The sequence below is a fragment of the Myxocyprinus asiaticus genome, chromosome 43, assembly GCF_019703515.2.
Source record: "Myxocyprinus asiaticus isolate MX2 ecotype Aquarium Trade chromosome 43, UBuf_Myxa_2, whole genome shotgun sequence".
Taxonomy (NCBI): domain Eukaryota; kingdom Metazoa; phylum Chordata; class Actinopteri; order Cypriniformes; family Catostomidae; genus Myxocyprinus; species Myxocyprinus asiaticus.
Window position 1 is genome coordinate 15,162,121 of NC_059386.1, and position 12,999 is coordinate 15,175,119.

At 37.8% G+C, this 12,999-nt stretch overlaps 1 protein-coding gene across 2 annotated transcripts in view; it reads right to left on the reverse strand.

Moving 5' to 3' along the window:
- LOC127433640 (lysyl oxidase homolog 2A-like) overlaps nt 1–12,999 on the reverse strand; it is a 37,771-nt gene that overhangs the window by 2,108 nt on the left and 22,664 nt on the right. For both annotated transcript variants that reach the window (XM_051685702.1, XM_051685703.1), the window contains 9 exons: nt 11,566–11,782; nt 9,537–9,720; nt 8,192–8,343; nt 7,904–8,071; nt 4,218–4,383; nt 3,614–3,854; nt 557–672; nt 206–342; nt 18–129 (listed from right to left, as the gene is read on the reverse strand). In XM_051685702.1, the coding sequence (XP_051541662.1) occupies nt 18–129; nt 206–342; nt 557–672; nt 3,614–3,854; nt 4,218–4,383; nt 7,904–8,071; nt 8,192–8,343; nt 9,537–9,720; nt 11,566–11,782 (1,493 nt within the window). The remainder of the gene's footprint in view (nt 1–17; nt 130–205; nt 343–556; nt 673–3,613; nt 3,855–4,217; nt 4,384–7,903; nt 8,072–8,191; nt 8,344–9,536; nt 9,721–11,565; nt 11,783–12,999) is intronic.

A 12,999-nucleotide genomic window follows, 5' to 3' on the forward strand; every position in this document is an offset into this window, starting at 1 on the left:
GTTTCTCACTGATTCACCTGTTATACAGTTGTACGTCCATATCCTGTATCCATCATAGCGACATTTGCACCTCAAGATGTTGTTGGTGTAATCTGATTCAGCTATGTCATAGTTTGGATTGATTATAACCTGTCAGGCAGAGTCACTTAAGTAAGACATTGAAATAGATTCTGATTGCACATGAGAGAAGTGGTGTAAATGGTACCTGGAATATGTAGTCTCCTGGTTTCACATCTGTGATATCGATCCACTGACAATCAATGTCATGTCTGTAAGTGTCCCAGCAGCCAACAGTGATGCCCTGCTCACCAAAGTTGGCACAAAGATATTTTTTCTGAATACCTGCGTGAATGAATATAACAGACAAATATTATATATTGAGATTTCATTAACATTTATAGAGACAGGGAAAGTGGTCATTTCCCGTGCAAATTACAGTGATAATTTCCTTAGCAAGCACCACCAATAATGTTTCAGTTCACTGTAGTATGTCTAAGTGTGGTGTAACATTAAAATTTGGCTGTAAAAAATACTGAACCATCCTGTGATCTCTTACCCTCATCACACTGAGTGTCCTCCAGACAGAAACTGGCCTTGTGACCCTCCGCCACCTTGGTGCCATTAAGACTCAGCAGGTCATAATGTGTGAAAACCTCTATGCTGTGATAATGCCTGTACAAAGAGACAACAATTAAATAGTCATCATTTATGTTGCCTCAGCCTCAGACGGCACTCCCACGGATCACCCCCAGTCCATTCATAAAACTGGAAAGCACTTTCTCAACCTTGTAAGATCTGATGTAATTGGCTGACCTAATGCAACTTCCGGGAGTAAGGGGCCATTCAGACCAAACACATTCTTGCGCTAAAAAAGCTAGGCACAGTGCAACGAATAGAGTAGAACGCAGGTGTCTTGAGGCATTGAGTCTTTTCAACTCAACGTGGGATCTAAAAAAATGCGACGCTCTTGCGCAAAACGCTGGACAAACATCAAGACGGTCAAAGACGTCCACCTAGCATATTTACAGAGAAAATAAATTACAAAACAGTGCAGGCAGATGTAAAACGCACCCTAAATAGCATGTAAAAACAAACTGTGATTGGTTGCTTTAAATGTCGATCTCTTCCCATCTAAATAATTGGTGCAATGTGAGACTATCATCAGAGTTGGGTGGTAATGGACTACGTTCAATTTGGATTACATAATCAGATTACAAAAATCAAGTACTTGTAATTAGAGTATATTTTAAATGTGTAATCAGATTACTTTTATGGATTTCATGATTACATATCGAGTACATTACCTACTGATTCCATGTTTACTGATGTTCAATGAAAAAGTGTGTAAATTGGTACTTAAAATGAATGATTTTCATCAAAACATGCAACATGTTATCCAAAAGTAATCAGATAATATTACTTCAAAAATGTAATCTAAAATTTTGATTTTAACTGTGTAATTTGCAGTGTTGGGTAAATTACTTAAAGTAATCCACTACAAATTAATAACTACTAATCTAAAATTATAATCAGATTACTTTACTGATTCACTGAAAATGTAATCACATTACTAATTAATTTTAGTAAAGTTACTTTCTAAAACACTTTTTTATTTTTTTGCTCAACAAATTCAAAATGTCTATTTTCTCCTTGTTCATTGTCACACCCTTCAGCTGTTACTGACATACATATGAACATATAAATTCACATTTTAAATGTATTACACAAAATTTTTAGAAATATTTGTAACAAGTCAGTTACTGTAATCTGATTACAAGAATTTAAAATGTAATTTGTTACACTAATTTGTGTCCCTAACTAATAATTTTGTAATCCAACTGCACCCAACACTGGTAATTTGTAATCACTATCAGATTACATTTCAAAAGTAATCTACCCAACACTGACTATCATATACAATATGTATCTTAATATGAAGTCTTTCATGAATTTTAAACACTGCCATATTGGCTCATCAGATTTTGTAACATTAGACTTTAAAGTCTGTTTTTACAGTTGAATTCAGAAGTTTATATAAACTTAGGTTGAAGTAATTAAAACTCCTTTTTTAACCACTCCACAGATTTCATATTAGCAAACTATAGTTTTGGCAAGTTGTTTAGGACATCTATTTTGTGCATGACACGTGTAATTTTTCCAACAATTATTTACAGACAGATTGTTTTACTTTTAATTGACTATATCACAATTCCAGTGGGTCAGAAGTTTACATACACTAAGTTAACTCTGCCTTTAAGCAGCTTGAAAAATTCCAGAAAATGAAGTCAAGCCTTCAAACTCAGTGCCTCTGCTTGACATCATGGGAAAATCAAAAGAAATCAGCCAAGAAATCAGAGAAATTGTGGACCTCCACAAGTCTGGTTCATCCTTGGGAACAATTTCCAAACACCTGAAGGTACCACGTTCATCTGTACAAACAATAGTACACAAGTATAAACACCATGGGACCATGCAGCCATCATACCGCTCAGGAAGGAGATGCATTCTGTCTCCTAGAGATTAATGTAGTTTGGTGTGAAAAGTGCAAATCAATCCCAGAACAACAGCAAAGGACCTTGTGAAGATGCTGGAGGAAACATGTAGACAAGTATCTATATCCACAGTAAAACGAGTCCTATATCAACATAACCTGAAAGGCTGCTCAGCAAGGAAGAAGCCACTGCTACAAAACTGCCATAAAAAAGCCAAACTACAGTTTGAAAGTGCACATGGGGAAAAAGTTACTTTTTGGAGAAATGTCCTCTGGTCTGATGAAACAATATCGAACTGTTTGGCCATAATGACCATCGTTACGTTTGTTTGGAGGAAAAAGGGTGAGGCTTGCAAGCTGAAGAACACACATCCCAACTATGAAACATGGGGGTGGCAGCATCATGTTGTGGGGGTGCTTTGATGCAGGTGGGAATGGTATACTTCACAAAATAGATGGCATCATGAGGAAGGAAAATTATGTGGATATATTGAAGCAACATCTCAAGACATTAGCCAGGAAGTTAAAACTCGGTCGCAAATGGGTGTTCCAAATGGACAATGACCCCAAGCATACCTCCAAAGTTGTGGCAAAATGGCTTAAGGACAACAAAGTCAAGGTATTGGAGCGGCCATCACAAAGCACAAAAAAATTTGTGGGCAGAACTGAAAAAGCATGTGCGAGCAAGGAGGCCTAAAAACCTGACTCAGTTACACCAGTTCTGTCTGGAGGAATGGGCCAAAATTCCAGCAACTTATTGTGAGAAGCTTGTGGAAAACTACCCAAAATGTTTGACCCAAGTTAAACAATTTAAAGGCAATGCTACCAAATACTAACAAAGTGTTTGTAAACTTCTGACCCACTGGGAATGTGATGAAAGAAATAAAAGCTGAAATAAATCATTCTCTCTACTATTATTCTGACATTTCACATTCTTAAAATAGTGATTCTAACTGACCTAAGACAGGGAACGCTTTCTACGATTAAATGTCAGGAATTGTGAAAAACTGAGTTTAAATGTATTTGGCTAATGTGTATGTAAACTTCTGACTTCAACTGTATTTCTTGTGTTTTCTGGTGGTGTACATGTGTACAAGAGGTAATGATTTGAAATATTCTTGCCTGTGACACTCATGCCAGGTCCACGCTTGGTATCCCATTTTGGGTCTGAAGTCGGATTGGCCGACGTTGTGGATCTGGGAGGAGAAACGGAGCAGGCGGCGGTACGAGCTGTGGTCACCTCTTCTGGCAGTGCTGGACAAGCAATTCTCCTCGAGGGCACACTGCAGAGCGTACATGGGCCGGTCTTCCAGATAAGTTGTCTGCTGTACCAGCTCAGCATTCAGCACCAGGTCAGGGGCCGCTGTGAGTGATGAAAGCAGAGGTCAGAAAGTGCACATTCCTCCAGGCACGTCGGTCTAGATTACCAGGTCAGTAGATCATATGAAAGACTACCTGGTAGTTTACATTGTTTATGACAAGGACAATCAGTCCTGCTACAGAGTTTAGTTCAACCCCTGACCCAAAGACCATTATTATCATTATTAGATGCACCAGTTTATCATTTTGGTCATCCTAAAATCACTACAATTAATTTTCAATTGACTTTTTAGACTATAACTAGATTTAATATAGTTAAGACATACAAGGCAAAAGTAACTGACAAAAGATCAATTAAAACACTTCTCTAAAAAGCATGCTTATCAATAGAAGGTAATTGTCTCACTTTCTGAGCAGGAGACTCCAGCGGCAAAGCGTCCGCCTCCTTTAGGACAGTTGAGGTAATTGCCGTGATGGAGACACTGTGCGAGACTCATCTCAGTGCCTGAGCATCTGACCCCACTCATCACCACATTATCCACACTGGCATCTCCAGCCCAGTACCACGTCTCCTACACAAACACACACACATTACACATCAGTATGTAGGAATCACATAATATGTGATAACATAATAAGGGGTTGGCAGTGACAGGAAACAATAGGACAAGAGTGGGGTGGGTTCAGGTAATGACCTGAGTCGGATTTGAACCCACACATAAGCACCATCACCATGCAAATTTTCTGCATATTTTACCCACTTTGCACAACAATATGTCTCTCAACATCTATACAGTATATGGCCCTCCATCTGCATTTATTGTCAGTTTATTGTTAATTGTGAAATTGTTAGAATTTATTGCCCGTGTCTATTCAACATGGTGTTAAAAGTGTTTGTCCTGTAATGGGCCGTTCACACCGAATGCTTCCTTGTGCTTAAAAAACTTGACGCATCACCATGAATAGAACAGATGTGTTTCGGGACACAATTTTAATAGTTTAAAGGTGCTTTAAGTGATTTTTTTTATTAAATGACATGAATAAAATGTCCTTATTGTCTGTCAAATTTCATTGAAATAGGTGCGATAAAATTTCACTCCTGTTTCTGAAAGCCGGCACTTCTTTGCATCCGAAAAACGACAGAATGACCAGAAGTCATTCATTTCTAATGCAGAGTTGCACGGGGCTGTGTGGGGTTAAGACATCTGACATTTTCGAATCCGATTTGAGCTTCAGCTGCGTTTAAATATTTAAACTTGTGCGACTAGACCGTATACAACCGCCCGAACGATATAAGCGAGATGAGAAATATCAACTTTTGTCATTTGTTTAGATAATCATAAGACTTTCTGTCTTTCAATCATTGTGCGTGTTCACAGAGCAGCAGCAAAACACTTCAGGTGACCACCCGCCCTCCATCTGCTCCAATACAACGGTCTTCAAGTGTGTCCATGTGTGAGCACGTGTCTTTGGAGTGCAAGGTTTTGGAAAGACGGGGCGCAATTAATTCAACGGCATGTCTGGAGGAAGTTCCAGAACGACTAAAATCGCTTAAAGCACCTTTAAGTTCTTTTCAACATGACATGCCGGCTAAAAAAAAGTTGCGCTCCAGCGTGAGTCACTTAAAAAACAAAATGCCGAAACGTCCACTATGCAAGTACGTAAACGGAGACCCATTTTGCAACGCAAGCTCGATTTCACATGTCGTGTTCTGAAATGCGTCAAAGCACAAATCATAATCCAAAGCTACGAATGTTTGTACTTCCTCAAGAATGAACAAAGTGATGTCGATGAGTTTGCAGGTGAAACTGGTGTAACTGCGCAAACTGAACGATTTGAAATGGGGACGTTTATTATGCAGTTATTCTGTTTGTAGCCTTAAGTAGGTCTTCATTCAAGCTGTCGAACTACACACTTGTAACTGAAAATATATTGTGCTTTATGAAAAATGCATAAACACAATATATAATCCAGCGATGGCTAGAGGAAATAATCTCTGTCCTTTGATAATGATTTGGGTCCAATTTAATGTAAAACTATGCAAGTTGTGCTCTGTGGTACTGCAGAATTTTTATGCTGAGCGTTGGCGGTGTGTGCATTTCTTCGTAGAAAATAATTGTTTCTAATTTTAGAACACGTCATGTCATCTACCAGACACGTCCGGTATGCGACCCACTTTAATGAACCCTGCCAAAGTTGTGTTGAGAAAAATGTTTGAAAAGACCATGACTATTGTGCAACGAGAAGCCCAATTTATATCTGAAAAAAATCACGTTATAACAATAAACATCGGGAAATCATCAGATTATCGATGCGTGAAAAAGACATCGATCCCAAACCTAATGTTTCGGCCTTAACTGTTAAAGACATCCATCTAGCACACATTTACATTAGGAAGACAATTAAAAAACAGTGCACTAAAATGTGTTTGGTGTGAACAGCCCCTAAGAATGTGCTTAAGAACTGCACTTAAGAATGTTTTGCGTTGTGAATCCTGGAGAAACTTTATATCTTTTGTTCTTCTAACACATGGGAAAGAAATGAAAATAAACCTCTTGGACTTTTGTGTTTTGACTTACTGAATGTAAGTTTTTCACTTATCTAAATGTAAACCATTGTACCAAACGATGGCAATATGTAAGTGGTTTTCCAGATTGACAATGTGGCTGAACGTGATTTTAGCATTTGCTTTCAAGAACACTTCTCATTAGAGCTTGTTTAGAGGTTCAAAACATAAGACATGCCGTTCCCCACGAACTCGGGAAAGTCTTCATGATGAGTAATCATCTAGCAATTTGTTCCTTTTTCCTAGAGATGAGCTATGTTTTTGACTCTGCAGAGCTGAGTCATCACCTCCCTACTCGACTGAAAGATAAACTCACAGGACTTGCACCGCTGGGAGAAAGAATGTGGGCACATTCTGTCAGATTTTCCATATGCTCTCCTTCTTCCCTCCACTCCCACCTTTTCTCCCCTTTGCCTGTCGAAAACCCACCACACGTGCAGTCTGGAAAGAACCACCGATCCAGACTGTCAGGCAAATCATGTTTAATGACCACTTTGCCATCTGGAATCTGTATCTGGACCTTTTTGAGGTTTGGTAACAGGACGACAGAAAACGTGACAAGCTACCAGGACCATTTCAAAGTGCACAGACTTCCTCAGGAAGTTAATGCATTAATTGCCTCACGTTGTTTTAAAACCTCAAGTCTCAAAGCTCATTAACAGAAAACAAAAATGTAACAATCATGTTTTTTCTCTTTTAGACTTTTGGCAATCTTGTTTAAAAGACCAGCAATTCTGGTCCCCAACATATGTTGTGTTTTGGATGCTGGTGTCCTCACTAGCTTAACTAGCTTAACCAGCAACACTTGGTCAACCAGCTTCACCAGAAAGAACAGCGTGGGTATGTTGGTCCACCAGCTAGACCAGCACCAAACCAGCATCAACCAGCATGGAAATTCATGCTGGTCTAAGCTGGTCTTTTCAACAGGGAAATCTTTTATCAGTAAAGCCATAAAGCCTTGACATGCGGCCATATGCTTCAATTAGTTGCGAGTTTCAGCCAGCGCCCTAATAACATTTAATCATGGTATTAGCCTGTAGAAGCACTTTTTTGTGAAACACAGTTTCCACTCATAAAACCGACCATCTAATAATTTTATAATATATACATAGTTTCCAGGCCTGTATCACTACTGTTACTTTGCCATTGGGCTGTTAATTAACCAACTCCAGTACGATCATTGCAAAGGAATTGCAGCACTTGAGTTGTGACTGTTGGGTGACTAGTTCAACAGCTTGGGTGATCTTACATGTACATTCAAATGTGATTCAAATGAATATGACTTAATAGGATTAGGGCATCCAGTAAAATTTGTGGTGGAGGTAATGGTGATGCCAGAGTTGCTCCATGGTTTGTGCCTGCAGTATGTATATTGTGTATTCTTTACACCAAATATCCCAAACAATGACAACATCCAAAAATGCTGATAAATCATGTTGACACATTTATGACAACAATGCATTGTGGACATTGATGGTGAACCATTCCAAGGTCGAATATGCCCCATTAGAGTGAAGCTGATTTACCTGAAATGCATGACTGGCAAAGCCTAATCCCAACTGTCTGCAGACCACCATTGCCTCTATTATCCCCCAGTTTTCACTACAAACGGTTCCCCAAACCAGTGAACCATTCTTCTCAGCAAGAACCTCGACACGTCCCTCATAGGGGTTTCTTCCTCCACTTAGACGAATCTGTTGAGGTAAAATGAAATAATTGTATGTTTTTTACATTGCATGTTTATCATCAACATTTTTATTAATGTTTAAAAGGTGATATAGCTGAATATTGAGGGAATTTTGACGAGTTCTCACCCTCTTCTGGAAACCCATGGCAGGAACATTGCAGCGTACAGCAGCGTCCTGCTCATGGCTGCAGCTCAGTGCATCATTATTGAAGTAGCAGTCAGTAAGAGACTTCTCGAAACCAGAGCACTCCACCTCATTCATATGGACCGGACCCATTCCTGTGGAAACGCATACATATCTCTGGTATATTTTCAATATTAAACAGAAACCTCACTCATCAAATTTAATAGTGGATTCAACTAGTAAACATCAGGCAAATGTTTTTCATATTCACACATATATAATTTACTAAAGTCCTTTTAATTAGAAACCAGAGGATTTGGCTATAAAAATGAAGGAAGAAAATGCTTCACCGATCACGTCAGATGACAGTAATTGTAGTGTGCAAAGCATGCACTGGGAGGTGTGTTGTGTCTTAGAAGAACTGAAGAGTGTTTGTATATGTTTAGACTTGTACAAGCAAAGAGCCATGGATGATGTTTCCTAATTGATTTGTTGACCACTGCATCTTGTGAAGAAAAAAAAAAGGCCTTAAAGTACTACAAAAAATGCCTTTTGTTTGGGGAAATGAATTTTAAAGTGAATCCAAACTGCTTGGATAAAAGAGAGAGGCTAGAAAAATAATATCAAAATAATTTGATTGCTTTTCAGTGTAAACTTAGCATTGGATACTGTGATGAATGAACAAAAGGTCTGAAAATCATATTTATATTTATGTAAATAAATATTTAAATATTAAAACCTACACTGTGCACAGCCTTTGCATGTATACATCATATATCTCTCAGTAAATCTACTAAAAATGGATTTTAATCTATTACAGGTAGTAGGTAAACTTCTAGTACGTATCTTCTAAAAACAACAGCTGAGGAGCAGTTCTCTGCACATGCTTGCAGTTTGCGAACAGATGTTTGAATACACAGCTCCCAAGAGTCTACAGGGCCAGGAATGCTCATGTCTGATCAAAGAGACTTTAGTAAGAAGGCAGTGATCCATGAATGCCACAGACAAAGGCTGCTGTAGGTGGTGTCCTCTCAATAGTGTTTTGAAAAAGAAATCATGCATGACTTTTGTGTCACTTAATGTTGTACAAAACATCCTGCTTAACTGCATTATATTATAATTCTCATATCGAAATTTATATATTAAAGGTTTCCGAGAGTCAGTTGTGAAAGAAATAATTCTTCTTCAATATGACTTCGCTAAAATATTTTTTATCCATATAAAATAGGATTAACTAGCTGCACTCTATATGACTGTGGTTCTTTTTACTAATAAATTATTCTTAGTAACCAATGCACATCATATTTGTGTCAGAGAATAACATATCGTATGTGGGCGCAAGACTGACCTTGGCCTAACTTTGCTCCAGTGAGAGCCTCTTTAGCGCTCCCGTAGCCCAGCTCTCGACACACAACGGTCGCGGCCTTCAGGTTCCAGTTATCATCACACACTGTTCCCCAAACTCCATTCTTCAGTACCTCCACTCTACCCTCACCGATGTTCGAACCTCCCCGCAGTTGCACCAGGGGTTGCTGTAAAATCAGACATGGAGGACATTAGTGGGGTTCATCAGAAAAAAAAAAAGGAAAACATAGTAAAAAAAGCTAGGTTTTTACATTTAATTTTATGGGTAGTTTTAAGTGTGCTGGTATGTGGTTGCTAGGTGATTGCGTACTGGCCCAAGTCAAAAGAGCCTACCCCAATTCTATATGATATTCTGGACACTAGATTTCCCTTCGTATGTAAATCTGGTTGTTTTTGCCCATTTTATTGTCAGCCATTTTTGCCCATTTTACATCATTCACTTCAGTAGCACAAATGGTCAGTGTTGAGTAAGTTACTCAAAAAAGTAATTAACCATAAATTGTAATCAGATTTCACTACTGATTATTTCATTGACAAAGTAATCACATTACTAATTACTTTACTTTGAAGTTAGTTTATAAAACACTTTTCTGCTCAATGAATTCAGAATAATGTCTATATTTCCTCCTATATGTCAATCACAAGTTTACTGGTTACTTTTTGATTAAAAGTAATTAGAATACAGTAACTAATTACTAATGGGATTACACCCAACACTGCAAATGGTGCAAGATGAGTTATGTGCAGAAGTTTAATACTTCTGGTTTGGAGTTTGAGCAATAATAACAGTAATGCTTGTCGAAAAAGTACAGCAAAATACTATGTTCCCAAACAAGTTACGAATTTAATATATACGAAAAACAATGTGCGAATAAAGCCGGGTTTCCATCCCATGTGTTCAAAAGAACAAAATGGTCACTTCCAGAGAAACTGTAGCCACTGTGTCTCTTTTATTATTAAAATACTCATGGTTTAGAGCACACACACAAAAAACTCTAGAAGAACTTGTCCAATGTCTGGGAGCGACAGCGAGTCACACTATGTGCGTGCATTCCTCCTTCCTTATGTCTTTGCTGTGCAGATCTATTATATATTTTTCAAAAGTGTCAATAAACCTGCTCTTCAGCACAGTTCAATTTTGTATTCAACTTACTTTCTCTGCAAACTCTTTGCAGGCTTTGGATTTTCGGTACACTGTAATTTCAGGATGACCAGAGCAACATTTCAGAAGCAATGATTGGTCCTCTGGTTAATCGAGTTATGAATTAATTATTCAGTCACATGACTTTTTTGATGTGCTTCTTTTATTTCTAATAAATTCAATAGGAGTTTATTCAGTAAACATGCTTCCATCATAGTTTATGCGCATTTCTTCTTATCGAATAAAAAATGTATCCACCTCAAGCGAGCATATACGTTTTTTATGTGCATTTTGGAGATTTTATTCACATCTTTCCATCCTGCAGTTTTTATGCAATATCCCAAAATGTGCATAAAGATATGTGGATGGAAAACCAGCTTTGAGAAGTTTGAAAGGTTACACCGTGTTACTAACTTTCTCATTCTGAGAATTTTTTTCTTTTGAAATCACAGTCAAAGGACTATTCAACACCATTTTAGACCAATGCACAGGCTGCCAGATCTCATCTGCAGAGAGTAAACGAGCATGTCAATGAAGCCCTTAATCATCGTTATGTTTGTTCAGTCCAGCTCTGTCTGTTTATGGATCTGTTCCAGGTAACAGTCATCTGCAGTTAGGATGAGTTTGTGTTCATCATCTGTGTAAACACTCTCACATCAGCACTCTGGGGCTGTTTCAGTATTATGTAATGTCCTTTCCATCCTAAAGGGAACGCGTGACTTATTGTAATACATGGCTTTGCATGTGCCATTGCTATATTTCCAGATTGAATGAGCATGAGGATCCACAGGAAAAGAATAGGAAGGGCAGCAATTCTTTCCAGAAATGTGAGCGAGAAGACATTTATTAATTTCCTATGCATGCAACTAACCGCTTGTCTGTAGGCCTTTCGGAAGCCAGTGGAAGATGAGGGGGCAAAAGCTCTTCCAGGCACACAGCTAACAACCACGGGCAGGCCACGTCCACATGTGCCATTGCGCTTTGGCTCCAGAGGTTTGCCCAGTCTACAGCTGGACAGTTGTGCCTCGCTTCCTGTACAGTTCACAGAGAAACCCCAGTAGTTCTTTTTCTTCCGCATTAACAGCGACCTGAAATAGAATCACAATGAAAAAAGCAGAAACTGTCAGTTTTGCCAAAAAATAAACAGATCATTTTGTGATAACCGATAATTAAGAATTATGACATTTATTATTAATGATCAATTTTATTTAGTTCTTGCAGGATATCACAACCCTAATTACTAATGACAGCAATAGCTGTTGGATTATGCACCAAATAGGGACATCTGTTTTTGAAAAGCTAATTGAATTTAAAAAATTTACTTCTGTTTTGATTATAAGAGACATCGCTTGTGTCAGTAACGTTGTGCTACGTTAACACAGTGAACAACATTATCCCACTGTCCTCTAGCAAGGGTCACCAAATGTCTTGACTCCAACAATCTGTTGGACAGCACATCCAACAATTAAGGCCTTAAAACTGTATACCAGAGGTATAAGTTCTCATATACGCATGCAAAGCTTCTTTCAATATGTGAATAAAGGAATGTTTTGAGTTCAGTACAAGTTAAGCTCTATTGGCAGCATGGCGCACTTAGTAATTTCATCCTTATTTAAAGTTAAACTTCTAAAGAAATGAATTGTAACATCATGACTACTCATGTGAGATGAAGACTCATATCAGAGACCTTATAATAGCTATATTATTCTATATGGAGAGGGTCCACTTATGGAGGCTGCCATGTTGAGATCACATGGTCATTTGAACTATACTACTCGCTTAATCTCATATTAAAAAAGCATTTTAAATATTATATGTCTACTGTGATAAAATTGCATACTAAACTTGTTTGTGCAATGTTATATTTAATCTTTCAACTCGTGTCATGACTATGTAAAGCCGGTAAACCTGGTAACTTTTGCACAATATGTGTAAAGATACCAGAAGGGTACTCTTTACATACAGAAAAATCAACCCAAAAGAATTACATTGGTTATGCATAATTAGAAATGTTAAAATCTAAAAAAGTAGTCCCACTTCTAAAAGGACAATTTAGACAACTTTCCAGCTCAAATGATTTTTTTTTTTTTTTTAATGAAAGAAATAATGTAAAGTGTTTTAATAAAAATATTAGCTGCACATTTCTGCTTTTAATATATATCTCAGGGTGTAAATAAGGTAGCTCCAAAAAACTGCTTTTGTTTTGTTCCCAATTATATCGCTTTTTTGTGTTGATACGACAAAGCAAACAATAGTTATAGCATTACAAAAATTATTTATCCTATTGTCCAAAAACATCTCCAAG